General features: G+C 41.7%; 1 protein-coding gene across 2 annotated transcripts in view; it reads right to left on the bottom strand.

The window, feature by feature from the left end:
• Window positions 1–1,636: 1,636 nt before the first annotated feature.
• Window positions 1,637–22,970, bottom strand: part of PIE1 (SNF2 domain-containing protein / helicase domain-containing protein) — a 41,200-nt gene continuing 19,866 nt past the window's right edge. For both annotated transcript variants that reach the window (XM_087370420.1, XM_087370421.1), the window contains exons 12-15: window positions 21,612–21,670; window positions 20,672–21,425; window positions 19,884–20,509; window positions 1,637–3,154 (exon numbers count right to left, since the gene is read on the bottom strand). In XM_087370420.1, coding sequence (XP_087226546.1) covers window positions 2,065–3,154; window positions 19,884–20,509; window positions 20,672–21,425; window positions 21,612–21,670 — 2,529 coding nt within the window. In that variant the 3' untranslated portion in view covers window positions 1,637–2,064. The remainder of the gene's footprint in view (window positions 3,155–19,883; window positions 20,510–20,671; window positions 21,426–21,611; window positions 21,671–22,970) is intronic.

The following is a 22,970-nucleotide window of genomic DNA, read 5'->3' as shown; positions in this document are numbered from 1 at the left end:
GATCTTGGTTTCACTACCGCCTCTAGTGGAGTGAATATTGATGATAATCGTCCGTACTTGCTCCCTCAAGATTTTGGTTCAGTGGAGTAAGTAATGATGCTAAATTAAAGATCGTCCTTACTTCTTCCATCTAGATCAATGCTCATTGATTTGGAAGCTTTGTAGGCTTAGCCATTTGTACTCATTTTGATATTGAACCAACAAGAAGATGCTCTTGACCACTTTCAACCCTCAATGTCAAACCTCCTCGTATACTTTGTTTAATCAAAGGGTCGAAACCAAGCCCCTACTTTGTAGGAAAAATGGGAAAACCGGTCTTCTCAAACAAAATGGATGATAATCTTACTTGCCCTTCTCAAATCAATACTCATGGATTTGGAAGTTTTGTAGGCTTAGCCAATTATACTTGGAAACAGGTACAATTGTTTGCAATTTCTTACTATAATTGTTTGCTCAACCTAGAGATGTACTATTTTCACTTTGATTTTGAACTGACGAGAAGCATTTCTTGATCACCCTTACTACTAAAGCTCCTCTACAAAAATACTTTGTTCAATCATAGGGTCAAACCCAAGAACTTCGTTCATAAGATCAAAACCAAGAGGGCAAACTATCTTCTCACACAAAATGGAAAGATATTTTCACTTACTCGATGTTGCTGAAAGCATTAAACTGAAGCAAGGAACTCGTGACATGGATCACAACCCCAACTAACCATTTGAGCACCAATCAGCTCATATTGCATGACATTATATAGTCATTATCTATCTGTATCCGTGCACTTTTTACCTTTAGTATAGCATATTAGAACTACTATAATGTGCAATCAAGAAGAACAGAATCACAATTGCAAAACTAATTGTGTATGTTGTGATGCAGACATTGAACTAGGATTACTTATTCAAGAGTCGTATTAGACATAATTGATGCATAAAACTAGCATTGGCTTTTAGGGTTGGAAGTATTCTTCAGTGGGAACTCAAAATACCTATCCCACCTATGCCACAATTGCATCTAACCATGCCCTCTCACCTACAACAATTACTCACAGTTTATGGATTACTTGCAATTATGGAGGCCCCAATTAGATGGCTCCTTGCCTAAAGCCTGAAGTTGTTAAGGTATAGCACACATACGAAGAACCACCTGCTCCAAATGGAGGACCTCAAAAATAGGACAACCATCAGCAATCCCAATGTCTCATCTTCATTTGTCAACTGCCAAAAATACTATTGTGCCAGAATTATTGATTGCAGGTTTGATCAACTTCATATGGCTTTGTCTCAGAATAATTGATCATGTTCACAGCATGCTAATAAGCATCTCTTAGATTGTTGTGGCTAGAACGAGGGGGAATATATTAAGGCATATAACTAGAAGTGGGTGGAGTCGCCTCCAATGGGGCCACGGCACAGCCAACAAGGAACCCAATAAATGGGGTGTCCTTCAATGCACAATAGAACTTTTAATCGAGCATCTCACAACCGCAAAATTATACCAATCGACAGTCAGCCACATTACTGTAAGACAATAGATTACATGATTTACACTTCCTTCCAAAACATTATGGCAACATCCAGGGAAAAAATAAGGAATGTGGTATCTTGAAGGATCCACATCAATGAAAAGCGGCAAGTGTGATCCAAATGCTGAGGATTACGCCATCAGCAAGTATAAACACATTTGACAATTCAAGGCATCAGCCTACAAAAAAATGGTGTGTATGTATATAGACAACAGCTTTCCTCTCCAGCATCATTTGAACGTAAAAATAAAAATCTTACAGTAAGACTTCCCACATTTGCCTCATAGTAAACATGTTACAAGCTTCATACAAGCCAGGTGTCATTGGTAATACCACACGATCCAAAAATGTGACCCGTGAGTATGCAATGAATTGTGACAATGAAGAGGTGCATGTGTATGGGATTTCATATATATTGAGACCTGAGACCTGCCTATTTTAAGGATCGACCGCGATGAATCCCAATAAAGCTCAAATTAAGATGTGACTAAGGTGCGGACAAGTGTTAAAATGATTTAGATTATGATGATGGGAAGGAGTTACTGATGATGGCTAAGTGAATGTCCAGAAGGTGTTATACTAGCTGGACTGTTTGTGGCTATTGCTAGATCAAAAAGCTCAGTGGAACAGGTGCCAACAGAATTACTATGTGCATTAGGAAAAAGAGGCAAGCTCGGAAATGTGTTCTGCAAAAATTGAGGTGAAGTTCCAGCATCAGAGACAGGAGAAGCAGCCCTTACAGGCTGCCTCCCTGTTGATGGGCAACCTCCTTCAATAAGCGGTTCTGAATCCCTTGTTTGAAGCACCTTGATATTACACGGGCTTTGCAGCATACCACTGCCTCCTGATCGGACATCTGACACTAGCCTTACGGCATCCTCCATCCTCAGATCTTCCAACAGACACTCCGCCGTCTCAAGCAGTTGCCCTTTAAGATGATCTAGCACTGCTACATCTCCCACAGTTTCCCTGAAGCTAACACTTTTTGCTTCACCTGCTGATGGCCTTTTCATAACATCTAGTGCAACATCCACACCAGACAGTGAGGTATCTGGTAGGGAAGAAACACTTGCCGTCATAGCTGATAATTTAAATTCATTTTGTGACAAAGCAGGGGACGCTTGGTAACCAGAAGCATCCACTGATCTTCCTTCATGACGAGTGATAGTTGAAATACAACCAGACGTCTGTACAGACATGTCTGGGAAATTTTTCTTTTCAAAATCTGTGGGGCTAAAAGTGGATGAATCATCTCCAAATTCATTTCCCCTTGCTGGCAGAGCTTGTGAGATTGTTGTCAGTGTTGCAGCTGCATTAACCTCTACAGAATCACAAGCATCATTTTCAAAGCGGACCTTTAGAATCGGATCAATACTATTTCGACTGTTCAAACCAGATACACCATCGGCCTGAGACACAGTATTAATGTCCTCAGTTTTGTTCTTGTCTTCCACTTTTGATTGGCGTCGTTTCTTTTGCTGAGATGCTTTCCCTGCTTCCAACACAAGGCGACGCTTCCCAGAAGCCTGGACTTTGGAAGTTGATGGTCCTCCCACAATGCCTAGACCTGTGCCAGCAGCAGCTGCCCACTGACGGCATTCTCCTTCAGCACTCATTTTACAGGCCATCCTGAAAATGCGATCGTATTCCAAAAAATCAGCTACCACAATAATTTTTACTTGAGCAAAACCAATGTACAGGCAATTAATCCACCAGTCCAGAAATAGGTAAAATCAGCTTCACAAATACATTTCTGCACAACAAGAAGCTTCATGAAAAACCAACTGTGACTTTGATGCAAGCTCTGCTCACACACACAATAGGAAGCAAGAATGAAATACATCCTAAACCCAAATAGCGTCCTGCTCCATTAAAAGTTTAAGGCTCTTCACAGGAAGCAGTCCAAAACGCCTAGATATCCCACTCTCAAACTATCTGACAATGTCTGATATATATTTCTTGCACACTCGCTTTTAAAAATCATAGCTCCCCTGATGTAAATTACAGAAACACATTAATGTCATATGATAGAATGCTATTTGGAAATCCCTTTCCAAAAAGCATTATAAGTTCAGTGCATAGGACCTGACAATACTACTCTCAAATACCATATCATAAGCAATCAACTTTAGACATAAGGCGACAAAGGTAACTGTATAAACTAACAACCTAAACCTTTGAAACTTAAAACAGTACTATCCTACGGCCGATTCTTTGACTAGAGGATTTGCTATTATGAAGCAGCGGGACAAATCTGGATACAGGGGAAAACTTTCAATTTGGAGTACAAATACCCAACCATTTCTTTCGATGACATCAGTAGTTCAAGAATCTAAGCAATAACTTTGACTCATTTAAACTTTTCTAATTTCCAAAGCCCACTAACCACCTACTCACACAAAGTGACATTCAAATGCACTCTCTACTTCTGAAACACTATCACACACCCCACTCGAATACACACAAGATTACACGTTTGTTATGTAGGCCATTCTATGGGCTATCCATAGGTGCCACTTATTCCTTGGTATATGCCTTGTAGGCCTAGTTATATAGTCAGTTAGGACTATTGGTACAGCTAGTACATGTAACACCTAGGTCAGTTACGACACTTAGTCCAATTAGGGCATTTAGCCCTAGGGTTTTGTCAAATTGGCTCCCTCTCGAGCCTCCACTCATTGTAGCAGCATTTTCAATACAGCAGCTCGTTTTTGCTCTTCTATCACTCATTTCTGAGCTTCCATTGTCCTCCATAGCCAACAGTGGTATCAGAGCAGGTCAGGGTTCAACCCCACAGCCATTTTCAGCCACCCCAATGCTGTTGGAGGCCTGTTTTCTTGCATTTCTGCTGCTTTTCCTGCTGGTCAGTTCATTTCCCAAGGCTCCTTCCACACGTGTGAGCATTCACGGCTTCTCCAAGCTTTTCTGTCGCTAGAAACTTCTTTCAGGAGCTCCTGCTGTATTGATAACTTGATTTCGGAGCATCTGAGCCTTACTGCAGATCTGTACGGACCCTTTTACAGCATACGGCTCCACACGTGTGAGCCGTAATGTCCGTACAGACTGTACGGACAGCTGACGAGCTCATAAAAGCTGTATGGACAACTTACAGAAGCATTGAAGGCTGTACGGTGCATTTAGGACTGTGTACGGACCTGTACTGACTGACGTCAGTTACTGCTGCATTTACTGCAGTACGGCATCCGTACAGACCTGTCAGAGCTGTACGGATTGCATTTATTGCATTTTGCTTCACGCGTGTGGTCCGTACACCCTGTATGGACCTGTACGAAAACTGCCGCAGGCTTTTAAAGCAGTTTGGTCTGCCTGGAAGTGTGTGCCAATCATTTGAAGCTGTTTTTCCTGCATCTCTCTTCAGGTCGGAGCAGTTTGGTGCTGCCTCGTGAAGCATGCCAGCTTTTGGAGCAATTTGGCACTTGCTAGAGCACCTTTGGGTGCCTATTTCCACCGACTTTGGAGTTTGGGCCTTGCTGCTACACTTTGGAGCATTGAAGCCATTTTTAGCATTTGGGACTGGTTCTTGCACTCTTGAAGCCACATATTCGCTGTTCATTCAGCTTCTTAGTTGGGACAGCAAGTTATTTGTGCAGTTGAAAGCCTTGAGGCTTGTGCAGTCACTAGTTCTTGCAGTTGAGAGTTGTATCTGTCCTTTTTGCCTTTGTCCATTGTGCTACTGCTTCTCTATTTGCATCAATGGCTAGCAACAAAGATGACCTTTTTGAAATGCTTGGGCCTGATGACAAGCTTGATGGGACCAATTATCCCATGTGGTCATGCATGATGGGACATGTTTTGGTTGCCAAGAATTTGTGGCATATTGTTTCAAAGGCCAGGTCTACACGTAATGCCGCTTCTGGTGCTACACCTATCGCCTCTAGTGCTTCTTCAAGTGATGAGTCTTCAGGTGATGGTTCTAATGCTACTTCTAGAGCACGTACAACTACTATTACAGGTACTTTACCTCCTACACAAGAGCAGATTCAGTGCGATAATTGTGATGCAAAAACACATGCCTTGATTGCTCTTTCAGTGAAACGGATTATTATCCCTCATATCCGGTCTTGCAAGACAGCTAAGCAAGCATGGGATCAGCTTGCATCCTTGTATCAGGTGCGGAATGAGGCGAGGGTTGCCTATCTCCGCAAGCAGCTTGAAGAGGGTGGTAACATGGATGCCTATCTCACTTATGTGAAGGATTTGAAAGAGCAATTGGCCAACACTGATGAGATTATGCATGATTCTCAGCTTGTTTCTAATACCCTTGATGGGATGCCTGATTCTTATCAAGGCTTTGCTACTACATTGAGGTTGGTTGCAAGTGGCAATGCCAACCAATTCTCATTTGACCAGCTAGTTGCTCTTCTCCATCAGGAGGAGCAAAGTCATGCAAATCGCAATGCTTCTATGGCTAGTGATCAAGCCTTTGCAGCCCAGCACAAAAACAAAGGCAAAGGCAAGGTTTCAGCAAGTAAACCCCCTCATTCACATGGTGCCTCTTCTTCAGGGGATAATAAAAAGAAGAGATGTAACTATTGCAAGAAACCTGGGCATGATATTTAGGATTGCATCTGAAAAGAAAAAGAAAGAGTCTGGTCTTATAGTATTTGGTTCTTCTGGTGCAGAAGATCGACATGAGTTGGCTAATTTTGCACAAGACCACCATTGGGCTTTCTTGGTTACATGTCATTATAATCTTGATGTTCATGATACTTGCATGGTAGTTTCAGATGTTCCCGATGCCTGGTTCTTTGATAGTGGTACTAGCAAGCACATCACTTTCTGCAGAAAGTTATTCAGCTCATTAGAGCATACATCTCAGGGGGGCAGTGTCACATGTGCTAATAACCCATCATATACCGTGAAAGGAATTGAGCAAGTTGCTCTTGCTTCTGTCTCTAGTGATATTGTCACTCTCGAGAATGTGCTTTATGTTCCAGGCATTCGTAAGAACCTCATTTCTATTTCAGCTATTGCTACATGTGGCTATTAGGTTCTTTTTTATGGTGTTAGGTGTACAGTGTATGATGCTACATATGCCTTTACCATGGTCTTGACTGACACATTGACTAGAGGTCTTTATAGACTTCATGCATATGACAAGTGTTTGGATGATGCTACACTTGCAGATGCACATGCCTTTGCTCTTGATTCTACCATGACAAATATTGTGGCATGAGAGGTTTGGACATCTCAACTTTGGAGCTTTGGTGAAGTTATATACGGATGGTATGGTTGTTGATCTTCCCGAAATGCATATGTCTTCAAAGCATGTTTGTGAACCATGCTTGCTTGGTGAGATGCACCATGCTGCATTTCCAAAGGATGGGAGAGTTGGTGCATCACGCAAGCTTTATCTGGTTCATAGTGATGTTTGTGGACCCATAAGCGTTTCACCTGTTGGGGGATTCTATTATTTTGTCACTTTTATTGATGACTTCACCAAGTACACTTGGATTTTCGCCTTGAAATCCAAATTTGAAGTTTCTTCATGCTTCAAGCATTTTATTGCCTTGGCTGAGAATGACAATGAGCTGCACATTGCTCACCTTAATACAGTTAGGGGGGTTGAATACATGTCAAAGGAGTTTGCTATTTTTTTGGCTTCACGTGGCATACATCATCAATGCACGGTGCCTTATACTCCGCAACAGAATCCCGTGGCTGAGCGGAAGAATAGGTTAGTGATGGAGGTGGCCAGGTGCATGTTGAAAGGCAAACATTTGCCTAACAAGTTGTGGTTGGATACCGTCATGTGTGCTAATTACATTTTGAACAGTGTCCCACAAAGGCAATGCAGACTATCACACCTTATGAGGCTTGGAGAGGTTGTAAGCCTCGCATTTCTCACATGAGGACTTTTAGATGCTTTGCCTATGCTCATGTGCCCTCACAGACACGCACCAAGTTGGATGATAAAGCTGGCAAGTGCATTTTTATTGGGTATAGCTGAGAGAGCAAGGACTATAAGCTCTATCAGTCCCGCATGGGCAAGTGTTCGGTTTTCCCCCCTGACCATAGTTAGTGGATTAATTTAGGGTTGAGTTAGTGGATCAGTTTATGGTTGAGTTAGTCATCACATGTATGCTGAACCTAGTTGGGGTTCATGCTAGGGTTTTGTCTCTGTGACTACCCTAGTGTAATCTCTTAGTGTCTGTCCACAATCTTTTGCTTCTTGCACACTTTCCAAGGCTGGCTGCTCCTATTGGAGGTCGTCTAGAGCTGTACTCTTGCTGGTCAACCCTGCTGGGAACTGTTTTGGATATTCTAGAGCTGTTTTTCAAAAGTTAGAATGGTCCTTTGCTGTTTTGGGAGCAGTTTTGAGCTTTTGGAACAGCATATGCTGCTGTTTTGGTATTGTTTCAGCAGCTACTGTTGGTGGCAACCTAAAACAGTCATTTTCAAACCTGTTTTGAATCTTTCGGAGCACATACTACTGGTTTTGTGACTGTTCTACTCTTCCCTGACTCACGGCAGCAGAGATCGTCCTTTTTGAAGGAGTATGGACCATGTTCCTTCCCCTACCGAAGTAGAGAAATCTATGTTCTTTCTTAGGCTGAGAAGACCATTGTCTGGAGCACATCTTGAGCTGCCTATCTGTCACATTTGAGGAGCATATGCTCTATTGCATCAAAGAATTTTAGGACTGCTCAAAAAGCCAACTTTTGCTGTCTGGTTTTGACAGTTTGGGAGACATTTTTGAAGTGCATCCTCAAGCCAAGTATTGGCTTTGAAAGTAAGAATTCAGTTGGTTGTGCATTGTGTTTACAGTATGTGAACTTGTCAGAGCTTGTTGAGTTCGTGCATTTGTTTCAGATGGCCCAGAATCCAGGTTATGTTTTGCACTACCTATGCGGCGTTTACTCCTAAGATAGAAAACGTTGTATCATCTAACACTGTATGGTTAGAAATCTTTTGGTTGCCAAGGGACTTAGGAACTTTATCATTGGCCACGATGTCTGTCTGACCCAAGCACTCCTCCCAGCAAAAAGGGGAAGGGGGGGGGGGGGGGGTGGTTGACAAGCTCCACCACAAGTATGGTTACTATCAAACGCCTCTGATAATTTTATCAAACACTTGGAAAAGGCGTGTTTCGAAACTCCGAAAGCCCGCTGCTTTGACAACACACATTTGAAATTTTTCCAAATGTTTGAAAACGTTTGAAATTATTCACATTTGAAAAAAACCGTAAGGTCCAAATTCGAATCCTTTTGGGCATTTTGTTGAAGTCCATACCTGCGAATGACACAATTTGTAGCTATGGGTGAATCGGTGATAGAGGCAGCTCCTCCACCTGCAAGTTGCTCCACACGCATCCCAATTCCCCTTTGGCTGCTCTCTAGAGCCCAAACCCTGTAGGCTGCTTGAGTCTCTACTCTCCTACTCCCTAGACAGGTCAGAGATTCGCAATGCAGAGTCATACGTTGAGCATGCTGCAGCTTTCTTTTCTCCACAGGAAAATTTTCAGCCTCTAATCTTAGGTACATTTGGGAAGAATTTGTGTTCTGATACTATAACGTGTAGGCTATTCATTGGTCACTCTAGAGTCTATGGATGTTTTGGTTTTTCTTAGCTATCTAGTAACTAGTTCATAGTGACTAGTCAAGGGTTACGACTTGACATTGGTGACACAATGAGTTGAGGATGTTATGGCACAAGAAAGTTCAGCATGGACAGTCCCTCGCTGGCAGCTCCGTACTTTCTATGAGAGCAAGCTCGCTACACCACTTCCTGGCCACACACGTCATGACACTAGAAACCTTGAGGATGCCAACTGTTTTGATTCAACTTGGGCTAGTTGCTCGTGCGTACTAATGCTGCAAAAATTGCAGAATACGTTTTACATGTCTCATTTGGGGCTGCTACGCTGTTACTTGAGCATTCAATTTGTGCAAGATGACAAGGGCACGGCACTGGTTTGTTGCAGTCCAGCTACATTGGAAAACTGCTTGAATGGTTCAAATTTCAGAATTGTAAGCCTATTGCAACTCCTATGGAGCCTAGTCAGACTACCCCGGTGTCATCTATGACTACCCTAGTTTTGTCTCTATGACTACCCTATTGTAATCTCCCATTCTATGACTACCCTATTGTAATCTCAATACAACTTGCTCCCGCTTCGTGCTCTCCTCAACCCTAGCACCATCTTCCTACAACTTCCTCAACAAAATCGTAATACACCTGTAAGTAGCTTGGATATCCTAGCTAGATTCTCTGATTAGGGTTCTTGTAGTGGTGGTGCATATATAGGCCTTAGGATGGTTGTAGGTTAGATGCTTCTAAGAGTGGTGGTCCATGAGACTGGCCATTATGTTTATCTATAATACACATGTACATCCCACCTTGAGCATCATAACTAACTCCTCTTTGTTGCGATGTTTAAGGGGGTACTACACGATTAGGTTGTAGTTGTGGGTCCCTTGTAAGGGCTTCCAAGGACAGTGATCCTATTTTGACAATTGCCCTCCCTAGGGTTTTTGGGTCAACAAATCATCATCTAGAAAAGATTCCCCATCCAGACATCTTGTTCAATAGTAAAGCAAGGATGGGGTGGGCTTCTAGCTAAGTGCACAATATCAGTAATCTACCAATCTAGTTGGCAACAAAGAATAAATCCAATCATTGCCATGCTATTATATCACAAAGATAGAGAAACTGATTGAGAGAGAGAGAGAGAGAGAGAGAGAGAGAGAGAGAGAGAGAGTACATAGTCGTAGAGAAAGTAGGGAGTACACACCTCAAAGTAGTGACCGCATCAAACATAAAGTACAAATGAGTTGTGGGTGCTATAGTCCCCTTCCAGGAGTGTACTTCACCTCATCTATGTCCCCACACTCCCATGGGGCCCATGAAATCACTAGTGCTAATCTTCCCATCCTTAGCAAAATTTACAGCCAGCTGTTCTTAAAGAGCTTTGCCTTCACAATAATATGATGTTTGTCCATCATGCTACCAAATACTTCTACACAACGTGCTCTCAATGCCACAGCTTTTTATATTCTATTATGCCTAGAAAGATACTCCATGTAACCAAAGGACCAAATCTCTAAACATCATGGATCATGGAGGTGGATGGTATCTCCAACTAATTTGTTACTTCACCAAATTTCTATAGGGACATAATACATGTGTGCCATATTATTGTTCGTGTGATCCTTTATGTATCTTATCTGCATAGATCTCTTTTAATCTAGGCCTCTTGCATGTTCCACTTGGCCAAACTGCAAAAGACCTTCCATCTTCTTCAGGTATTTTCCCGCCTGCTACTATCTACAATCAAGTTTGCGACCATGAAGGCAATCCAGCTTCACATCCCTAAATTGTCTGAAGTAGACTTATCGCAATAGAGATTTGTGTTTTTGAGAAAAAAAGGAGAGGATCCTTAACTACATGTGCCTTATTCTTGTACTTTGTCAATGTAGCTATGTCAGATCAATCCACCCTTGCAAAAGAAATCCGAGAAACCAAGAAGATACACCCACATCGTTCCAAAGACTCAAAGGCTCACTAAATCTTTTGCCAAAACTTTGGAAGAATCAACACTATCAGTACTGCTAGCAAGATCCAAGTGGCCACACCTCAATACATTCCAGTGACCATCTAAAGAAGCCAAAAGTACATCAACAAACATTCTACTCTATGATTCGTTAAGATGATCACTATTTTGTCAAGATAATGCGCTCTTGCTGCATGGAAATGACCAGTTGCTATTTCATGTTGTTGAAAATCGATCCACGAACCTTCACAAACTTCCAGGAAAACCACGATCACCCACATAGTTTTGCATAACCACAAACCAAAACTGCATCACATTTGAGGGCTGGCCCATCCAAATCTTCAACGGCCTCTAGAATCAACCAAGACTTTTTCCACGAAATCGTTTGACGTTCAGTATCTGCATATCTTTGAATCCACACATATACTTCTCAAGCTTTATGATGACAAATTCCTTTTTTCAGATTTCCAAATAACCTGAACAACTCTCAGATTCGCAAATAATGTGGCTCTGATACCAATTGTTGGAATTGGTGCTCAAGCTAAGCTATTAACCCGAGATGATTCCTTGAAATCTATCACATGCAATATCAATTGATCATGCATAACAGAGAGAGATATTGCGACCCAAAATGACAACATATATCATGAAGAACTCGACTCAAGACAATAGACCTCGACACACTATCCAGCTCATCCCTACGGGCCTTGTTGCTGGTTACAAAGAAGACTCAACACAACTATGGACCCTATCAGAGATTCAACTCAGCTGAGAAGACCTTAAGACACTATATTAGCTAGTCGTGAAGCCCTGGCAGAGACAAGGAACCTACAATCAACTCTCATGTGAGAGGCTGGACAAAGAGAGCTTCCTCCTTCGCAGCCCAATGCTTTGTAGAACACTCATGTCGCCTATGATCCTGAAGTGTAACATATTGTCACCGCCATCTGCATGCCGCCTTTGGAACTTGCTACGAGTACCCTAGGGCAACATACGCTTCTCCATGAGGATCATTCCAGCAAGGAGAATTACCAATTTGGTGACATTCCTTCGGCTTCTAATAAGCTGTCCTCAACTGAAAAGATTCTTGATACAACTGTAAAACTTGAGGATACCTCCTTTCTTGGCATCAATTGCCTAATAGTTCTGGTATTTGGCAAGATACGTGCATATAAACTTGCCTCTGGGTGCTTTTCTTCTCTGTGCAGTACAAAGTCTGTTCTAGTTGGAGTAGGCAGCCATACGCCCTTCCTTTCTTGGCGAATGCAGACCTTTTTTTTTTCTTGGCAAATCCATGCCCTTGTTTCTAGTGGAGTTGACGGCTTTTCCTTTCACAGGCCCTGACTCTTGCCATTTATGCTGGTGTGGAAGAAAAGTGTTCCAAAACAGTCATAAGACTCTAATAATAGAAATCCATCAATTTTGCCATACTCTGCTTATCATTTCTTTGCAGATAACCTCAATAGTTCTGTAATAAGATGGGTTCTTCTTCCAAGGGATCTGTATTCCCCTTGACCTCTTTGGCTGCAACTCCATCTTTAATTCCCAAATAAGAGAAAGAAACGCTTGCCCAATTATCACTTGTACCGATACTTGAGATCAAGCTCTAAAGACTTCTCATTTATAAGTAGTGTTTCCTTGAAACATATTCAAGAAAACAATCCACTATTCTCCTTGCATTGCCATACAAGGGTTAGATCTTCATAAGGCAAACTTTATCAACATAAAAGAGATACTTAGCCTTAATAAAACTATTTCTTGGAATCTTTTCATATCCTCTTTCTTTGAGGATCCTCTCAAATCTTTCTGAATGAAGTGATAAACTTCATACTGATACTCGTACAAGTATTGTAAGCTCAACTTGGAAGCTCCTTTGGAAAGAACTGTGCATTGGATAATATATGTAATTGTATTCACTAATCTGGTGCTCTCTTATACATAAAATATCTTCCTACCAAGATCTTAACTGTACTGGTTAGGTATACACTTACTGTCTGATGGCTTGTCAAAAACTTTCTTTGTCCAAAGAATTTATTACCGATATATAAACTGTAAGGCTGTATCATGTTGACCATACAAATCCAAGAGAGACCATAAAATTTCTCGTATATTCCATAATAAACCGAGCTATAGAATCTTAAGGAAAATACTTGGTCAATAATGACCATATGAAATTCCACTTTGAACATACCCTCAAATAGGGTTTGATCTTGAACCTCAGAGATACTCATGTATATAACTCTTGCAAGTCTCTGATACTTCTCTTCTTTGGCATAAGCTGCTCAAACCCACAGACTGATCACTGGATACAATAACTTTGAAATTCTTTTGTTCTGGAACTGTGTATACCATGAATGCAAAGATTTGATGAGACCAAATAGTCCATAGCCTTGACCACATAGGGCACAAGAAACCTGTTCTATAATAGAGACCGTATAATTCAAATACTATAACTTGGAATCCTCCAAAAATAAGAAAACTGAAAACATATAAATGTGTCATAATGGGATATAGGCATATTCATGACTGTTGATTGGGCTAACTTAGAACATGCTACCCTCAAGTGGGGTCTGTCCTTAGATGTCAAGGGTATTTGTTTCCCTTTTTATAAGAACTCTTCACGCTATGCTTGAATCACATAAATTGATTGATTTGGAATTAATTGAGGACCAAGCTGTGCACTTAATAGAAGGATAGATCATAGAAGGTCCAACTGTGTATTTCTCAATATCCACGAAAGATATCCATTTCCTTTGCAATGGCAAAATTGTAAGTCCATATTCTTGACTGAATAGAAGAAACTAGTTTCTTAACAAAAAATATATAATTGGAATCCTCTAGAGCTGAAATGTAACGTGAAATAGATAGCTAGGTGAAAACTGATTTTGAAACTTGACGAACACACCCCTTGATTGAGGTAGCGTTCCCTTGAACTTTCTTAAAGAATCAGAAAGACAACACACTTCTCTACCTTAGCGCATCCATGCTTACTTTGCAAACACCTCTTGCAATTCATAACATTCATTCAATCTCGCCGATCGTAGGAATGAATCCCATAACTCCATATATCTTTGGAATAAGAACTTGAATATCTTTGCTATGTCCAATGCTTGGGTTTTATCCCATCAAGGAATTCTTCCAAAATCCATGGAAGTATAACTTCGATAAATAATCAAACCAAGTGTGTATTAATCTTGTTTCCCTAAAATAAACAAGGAAAACAACACACAAATATTCAAGGCTTAGGGACAAAATAAATAAATAAGTAAATAATAAATAACTATCAAATATACTTAGCCTTTACTGGGAATCCCTTTTTAATAAGGAGTTTCCACATATATATGATCCTTTGATCATGCTTGTAATCTTTGTGCTCCTTAGCTCATTGATCTTGTATTGAAGCACCGTGGTGGGATTTCTTTATGGACTTGAAGGTTATGGAGCAGTTCTTACAGGTTGGACACCATACTCATCCCAAGTATGTTATTTTATCTAAAATGAGGGGTAAACAAATGGGTGGACAATTATATGAGGAGCTGAGAAGTAAATCACAGGTTTTGCTGAAGCAACTATTGATGATCAGGATTGAGCATTTTAGAGCATGAACAGAATTTTAGAATTGCTCGGGCTCTTTGTGAGCGTGCAGTTGTTGGCTCTTTATGGGTAGGCCATATTTTTAGTCTATTCAAGTTGTTTGGTTGGCTCAATTTTCTGTTCGATTGGTTGATAGTTCAAGTTCCACGTTTCTTTTGGGAGTAGCTCGCTCTTGTTGCGGGTGATGGTAGGCTACGATGCCGTTCATGGAACTTTGCTATCGACTTGGCAAAGGATTACATAAAGGATTTGTGTATCTCTAGGCTTGTTTACATTGGCATATTTGTGTGTGGCGGGCGTAGTATTTTCAGAATTGGCTCTTGTCAGTAGACAAATGGAGAATTTGAAAGTGTTTTGGCCGTTCATGAGCCTCCTTCAAATGAGGTGGCCGGTCTTGTGAACGAAGTCAAATTTGTTGAAGGGTATTTAGGACCCGAGCGCAATTTCAAGATTGCTCTGGCTTATGGTAGCGTGCAATTGTTTCAGATGATCTCAATGAGTAGTTCATGTTTAGGTGTTCGGGTATAGTTTTCTTAGTGTTGGTTACTTTTGTTCTCTTCGACTCCGTTTTCATAGGCTTCTCCATTTTGGTTTTGGGGGGGACTGTTGGAATGATCCTCATGGAGAAGCGTATGTTGCCCTAAGGTTTCATGGAGAATTGTGATTGGCTTATAGTCGTGGAGCTTGTGTTTGATTGGACCACGCAATGGATTAATGTATGGACAACCATGTGGCAAGACTTGTGTGATGATTGGCCAAAAGTTGCATGGTGGTTTGGGAGATACTCGTAGCAAGTTCTAAAGGCGGCATGCAGATGGCAGTGACTCTATGTGACTCTTCAGGATCACAGGCGACGTGAGTGATCTACAAAGCATTGGGCTGTGAAGGAGGAAGCTCTCTTTGTCCAGCCTCTCACATGAGAGTCGATTGTCGGTTCCTTGTCTCTGCCAGGACTTCACGACTGGCTAATAGTGTCTTAAGGTCTTCTCAGCTGAGTCGAATCTCTGATAGGGTCCATGGTTGTGTTGAGTCTTCTTTGTAACCAGCAACAAGGTCGGTAGGCATGATCTGGATAGTGATTCGAGGTCTATTGTCTTGAGTCGAGTTCTTCATGATATATGCTGTCATTTTGAGTCGCAATATCTCTCTCTGTTATGCGTGATCAATTGATATTGCATGTGATAGATTTCAAGGAATCATCTCAGGTTAATAGCTTAGCTTGAGCACCAATTCCAACACTCCCAAGACATAAAAAGAAATCTTTATTACATTGACGATGGCCAACAAAGTTGACTTTGGTTAACTAGAATAAGCTCCGTACATCCGTACTGCGCTGCTGTCCGTACAGCCACCAGCAGACACAAGATGTAGGTACTTCTATTTTTGCAGCAAGTAATATTTAGCAGGCACATTGCATTTTTTAAGACAAAAATATGGGGCTTCTGTACATTCTTGGACAAGTATTGCAGGCAGATTGCAGATTTGTCAAGAGTGGGGATTTTGGACTTGCATTGCAATTTTTGCAACAGTCGGGGCTTTTAGTCAATCTGCCCTCTTCTGGTTGCAATTTCTAGCAAGAAATTTGGGCTTTTACAATTGGATTGCAATTTTGCAAAAGGACAGCAATTTGGGAGCTTTGCATGCTTTTTGGACTCAGTTTGAGTCACATTTGAGCACATTGGCAGTAGAATTTACTCCTTTTGCAGATAAATTGCAAATTGGGGCTTTCAGACAATTTGCCCCTTTTAAGTTGCAATTTCTTGCAAAAATTTGGGGCTTTTTGCTTTACACAACAATTTCTTGCATTTTTGGGGCTTTCAAGCAATTTTGCCCTCTTTTGGATGCAATTTCCCCAACATCTTCGCTAAAATCATAGCTAGGGCCTTCTGTCCATGTGCAAAATACTCTGTCTGTAGTCCCTCATGGTCTTGAGCTCTCCGATTATGGAGTCGGCCAAGCACCTCCTGTATATTCTGTGTAGTGAACACGCGCCATGTGGCGGGCCCGGGCATGGACAAAATATTGGGTGGTGTCTGCATCGGGACATCGTAGAGTGAGCTCGCATAGGTGTGCCAAAACCCCTGGATCCATAATGGGGATAGGCGGCTTCCCCTCGGATAAGAGCCCCCATCCAATGGTAGGGTCTCCCCCTCGTATCACCTCCTCCATCCTGTGTGTGTGAAAGTAAGAGAGGGAGAGAGAAAGTCCATTAAAGCCTTCGGAAGACCAAAAAAAACTATGAGACTAAAAGAAGCCAATACAAAGAACTGGAAGCCACTAAATGGGCATCAACACCCAGGATGCATACAAATCCAAAATCCATAATCCTGTCCAAAACGGCGTTGGTACATAAAAGGAAAAGATTCTCTAAGTGGAAGCCGACGAGAGTGTCAACCTAGAAGGAGGGGGTCGATGTGTGAGGATGTTGCAGGGGCAAAAATCTTGTGATAGGGCATTGGTGGCTATTGGCATGTACAACCTGCTAAAGTCTCCTGGCTATAGCCCTGCAACGAACAAACGCCACAATCACTCCTGTGGGTCGTGCATCTAGTCTAGTAAGCATGGAGGTAAGGTCCCCTAGCCTAATCTGTCCCTCAATACGCTAGCGAGTCTAGTGCATCTCTGGCTCTAGCTCGGGTCCTCATGGCAGTTGCCTCTGTGAGTCCTGCTGATCAATATTGTTTGCCCAGAAAAGCTCGGTGATCGTACTCTGGGCGGCATCTAGATGTGTGTCATGATCTCCCCTACGTGCTCTGAGCAACCGCTCCCTGTGCCATACAGCCTCATGAATGAAAGCTACCGAACATCTCTGATCTGGGTAGGATAAGAAGCTAGGTAGGGAGCTGAAGCCGCCTTTGAAAAAGGCAGTGATACCGAGCTCTGATCTCGGAGAAGACCAGTGACGTTCCAAGGAATCGCTCAGGTTATAGATGCAGCCCTCTCTAGGTATTGTTAGAATTATTATTATAATTCAGCAGTGACCAATGTAATGTAATAAGTAGGTTAGGGGCACTTTTCCCTCATTTAGAGGTTTTTCCCCCTAACAACAGTTAGTGAAGGATAAGGTTTTGTCACTTAGACAAAACCCATCCCACTGCTTGTATTAGTCACTTCTTCTATTGCAAGCACTACGTTCAGCTCTCTTGCTTCCTGCTCTCTCACTCTCTCTTTTATGTAACATTTGGTATCAGAGCATGGCATTTGAAAACAATCACTCCCTATGAGGCATGGCATGGAAGAAAGCCTTCAGTGGACCACTTCAGAGTTTTTGGTTGTGTTGCATATGCCCACGTGTCTGTGGAGTTTAGACACAAGTTGTCAGATAAGGCACTAAAATGCACTTCAGGTATGCAAGCTGAATAAAGCTTTGTATGGGCTGAAACAAGCCCCACGTGCATGGTATGCCAAAATTGATGCCTTTCTGACCAGCAAGGGGCTGCACAATAATCCAACTGATAGCACCCTCTACATCAAGAAGGATGGGGGGGATAATTTGGTCATCATTCTTTATGTAGATGACATGCTGCTCACCGGATCAAATGAGGAAGTAATTGCAGATTTCAAGGCCCAATTGAAAGCTACATTTGATATGTCAGACTTGGGCTTGTTACATTTCTTTTTGGGGATCCAATTTATTCAAGAGAAACGTGGCATTGTTATGTCTCAGTCCAAGTATGTTCAAAAGCTCTTGGACAGATTCAACATGCGTGATTGCAAGCCTATGTCCACTCTCATGGAGCCGGAGCTGAAGCTTACAATGCATGATGCGGGTGAATCAATTGATGTCACACTCTATAGTCAGGCTGTTGGATGCCTCATTTATCTCTGCAATACACGACCTGATATTCAGTTTTCAGTTTCTCAGGTGAGCAGGCATATGCACAGCCCAAAGATTATGCATTGGCAGGCTGTAAAACGCATCTTCCGTTACTTGCAAGGTACAAAGTCTTTTGGTTTGATGTTTCCCAAGGGGGGTGACTTGCAGATGCATGCTTACACTGACTCAGATTGGGCTGGAGACTATGATACTAGGCAGTCCACCAGTGGGAATTGTTTCTTTCTAGGACATGCTTGCATTTCTTGGTTGAGCAAGAAACAGTCTACAGTGGCTACCTCTTCATGTGACGCTGAGTACAGGGCAGCTTTCACAGCGACAGTTGAATCTGTTTGGCTGCGTCGTTTATTTGCTGATCTTCATCTTTCATTGGAGGGTCCTTCTCCGATTCTCACTGATAGTCAGAGTGCTATAGCAGTGGCAAAGAATCCTGTGTTTCATGCTCGCACGAAGCACATTGAGGTTCACTATCACTATGTCAAAGAGAAGTTGCATGCAGGAGAGATCAGTATGATCTATGTGTCAACACATGACAATGTTGCAGACATCTTCACCAAAGCACTTCCACGTGAAAAGTTTGAGGCATTTCGCAGTGCCCTGAACTTATCTCCTTTTGGTGATTGATCATTTCCTTGTACATGACATTGACACTGCAGGGGGGTGTTAGAATTATTATTATAATTCAGCAGTGACCAATGTAATGTAATAAGTAGGTTAGAGGCACTTTTGCCTCATTTAGAGGTTTTTCCCCCTAACCACAGTTAGTTCACTAACTACGGTTAGTAAAGGATAAGGTTTTGTCACTTAGACAAAACCCATCCCACTACTTGTATTAGTCACTTCTTCTATTGCAAGCACTACGTTCAGCTCTCTTGCTTCCTGCTCTCTTACTCTCTCTTTTATGTAACAAGTATGCCCTCCGCTCTCTACAGTTTGTGAAGCTTTTGTGGACTCCTAGCAGCCACAACGTAGATGAGGGCATCGACACTAACGCCACATCTCTTATTTGGACCTAGCACGCATGTTGATACTTTGAGAGTTGTTTTCGTTCAAAGTTCACAAAGTAAGTGAAAAAACAAAGGAGTAGTTGGACTTATTCAGGACGGATGGAGAAAGAGAGAGAGAGAGAATAGGAGACTTTTCAGACAACCACGCTTTACCCATAATAAGAACAACAGTTACTTTCAACGTCTTCAATGCATTCTCGCTTTTACTGTTAAGCTAAGCACAAAAACAAAAAGCTTAATTATTCTGTCACACTAGACACCTGTCCTACTAAGCTTCAAATCCTAGCAGCAATATATCATAACCATTACTGCTGAGAATGGGACAAACTGGACGTTCAAGCTTGTAAAAAAGAACATTCTGAAATAACATTGAGATATCTGATAGTAAATTCATCATGATCAGCGTACCTGTAGCGTTGCTCAATGAGCTTTTTTGAAAAGCGGCGGATAGAATTTGCAGGAGCAGGATCTAAATGATGAGTGCTTGAGGTTGACATGGAACTGGGTACAGTCATCACAATACGTTGAGGAAACTCATCATCATAGAATTGACTTGCATTATCCAAGAATTCTACTGTTAATGCCAAACAATCCTTTCCACTGCTGCTTGTCTCAGTCACAAGCTTCAAATCCTTTCCACTGCTGCTTGGCTCAGTCACAGAAGCTTGAGAATTGGCTGGACCTTGCAATTCTGTGGTATTGTCTTTACTGGCTCCACCCATGACATTATCATTGTCTAGCTGGGCCAATGCAGCCGCAACCAGGTCAACAGAAGGTGGTGATTTCTTATCAGCTGGTAAAGAACCTTTACCAGGCAAGGCATTGCCAATGGAACTAGCCCCTGCTTTTGGAAGAGGAATAAAGGGAGGCCCATGAGGAGAGCGGCCTAACTTCAAGAAAGAACTTTTATAACCTTTAGAAGATTGTCCACCATGAAACCCCACACTTGTAAGCACAGCAACAAAGTGACGCTGTAACAACCATTCATCATCAGGCAGCTGTTGTACTGCTTCTAGAAGTTGTTTAATGTGCTCCTGAACACACATCAAGGATGAATGAGAGTAGGTCATACGACAACTTCGCTTTGATACCAATTAAGTATGCATAATTTTGTTAATCACAGAACTATTCTTACAAAATGTAGAATTCAAGATTTAGCATGTTAAATGTTAAAGCAAAAACAATGTATTTCTTACTTCCGTCACTTTCAATTGCACATTATTAGCTGCAGACGAACCCCCTTTTTCGCTGGAGGTCTCTTTTGTGGTAGTTATTGATGTATACTTTGCTAACAGTTGGCGGAACCTTTCCCTGCAGTGAACCGGGTGCCTGTACCTACCCCTATAGAAACCACCATCAGGAAGGCCAGCCAAAGTCTCACTTGCAAGTAGCCAGTTTCCACCATATTCATGTATAACTGCAGAAAAAACAGCATCCTCTGCTGGCATCCAGGGGTCTGCAGCAGGAAGAGGATCTCCTGATCCATCCTTCTTTTTCTCTTTCTCAAGTTTCATCAAAGGACCCTTCTTCAGTGACATTGACATAATACCACCACGATTCAGGGACTTCGCACTATCAGAAGGATCCAAAAGCATGAACAAAGAACCTGAATCACCAGCTCCTAATTCCTCAGGTTCTGTGTCCAAAGAAAGCCTACGGTCCGTCAATATAAGATCCTTCCTCATCTTTTTCCTGTAAAGTTTGAAAAGCATTTCTTCCTCAAGAAGCTTTGGAATTTTTCGTTTCCTTTGGGAAGGCCCTCGATATGGAAGCCATAGTGAAAGCATATCAGGACTCTGCCAATCAGCATCATCAATACTGTCAGCTTCAGGATCAAGAGCTGTTGCAGTCAAAGGACCTTTCTTGAGTGACTTGAACTTCGCCTTCTTCAGTCTACTTTTGAGCTCAAATGTGCTGATTCCCAATGCTGCAGCTGCTTCTGCCTCCGCCCTACCAGAATTCAACAAAGTTCAAAATTTCAAAACCGCTAATTGGTTACAAATCAAATGTCTCCATCTGCACATGCATGCATGGACAAGCCCAACCATCCGTACAAACCCAAAAAAATACATAATTTTCAGAACAATCTCAAGAAAAGGAAACATAATTCTTCAACATTTACTACAACCAGGGTACCTTTCAGCATCTTGCATCTCCTCTTCCATCTTCTCCCACTCCCGCTGCTGTTGATACTCCTGAACAGAACATTTATAAGAATGCACCAGACAGTCAGTTATGATTTTCTTCATAAACAAAATAAGATACCCCCACAGATAATACCCCCACAGATGCTGCACAATAAATACAAGTCCCAAAACACACCTCGCAATAGGCGAGAATTCGACTTTAACTGACCCATAAAATTCTATTCAATACACTAAAGAATGTTTCTGCGAGTTATAAGCATCACTGCATACTACAAATAGCGCAGCTGACCACTGAAAAATTGCAACATAAGTTCATCTACCCTAGCATGAAACAGTCCTGTGAGCATTGGAAGAGTTAAATTAACGTCTTGCTTGCTTGGAGGGCCTACTCTTCTCCACTTTTAGTGTCTAAACAGTTTTGAGAGAGGTCCTTGGGTGCAAAGTACAATATGGTCTGAATAAACCTGTTGGATAGCAATGTGTCAATCTTGCACTCAAAGAGGCATGAGGGCTCCAATGTAATTGCTAGATAATGGAAAATTAGATAAGTTATATTCAAGTATAGAGTGAAAGAAGAGAGATACAAGTCAAGACACCTAAAAAGGAAATTCAAAACACAAACACATTCTTCAAATTTATTTCAAGCTTTCAATCTCAATTCTCAAGTTTCGACTTTGGACCGTTTAATATTTATGCCTTTGACTCTAGAATCTAGATATAATGAATCATAGATTCATAAGACAAATCACATTTTAATCTTTGTAAAAACTAATGAACAAGTTATAAACACGTTACAGACACGACATGTCACAAGACACAAAGAGTTATCCCAAAAGCTCATGAGTCATAACTCATAAGTTTTCAAAATGTCAAGCAAAAGCTCATCTCTCTCTCTCCTCTCTCTCTCTCTCTCTCTCTCTCTCTCTCTCTCTCTCACACACCCAAAAAAATTAAAAAATTAAAAATTAAAAATGCTACGTGCAAAGCTTTTCAACCTAATACGAAACATTTCGTTGCGTTTTGACAAGACAAAACGTGTTTTCTTGTGACTGTGACTAGACCCTTGCAATAAAGGGGGGGGGGGGGGGGGGGGGGGAAGAGGCCTTGTTAGGGAAAGCCCTAGGAGCTAAAAGGAAGTAAGGGGTAGGACTATATATGTTCTATTTCCCTCTTGTGTGGGTACGTTTTGATGTTGGCACTCCTACTCTAAGTTACAGCTCCCTCCAATTGTAAAAAGAGCCTTGATAGGGGAAGCCTTGGGACTAATAAGAGTTGAGAAGGGAGATGTTAATCAGACCAAGAGTGCCAACATCAAAATGTACCCACGCAAGAGGGAAATAGAACCCAT

The sequence above is a fragment of the Dipteris shenzhenensis genome, chromosome 32 (assembly GCF_047967505.1).
Source record: "Dipteris shenzhenensis isolate YYH24624 ecotype China chromosome 32, Dip_SZ_1.0, whole genome shotgun sequence".
Classification (NCBI taxonomy): domain Eukaryota; kingdom Viridiplantae; phylum Streptophyta; class Polypodiopsida; order Gleicheniales; family Dipteridaceae; genus Dipteris; species Dipteris shenzhenensis.
This window is presented reverse-complemented; position numbering and strand designations above follow the sequence as displayed.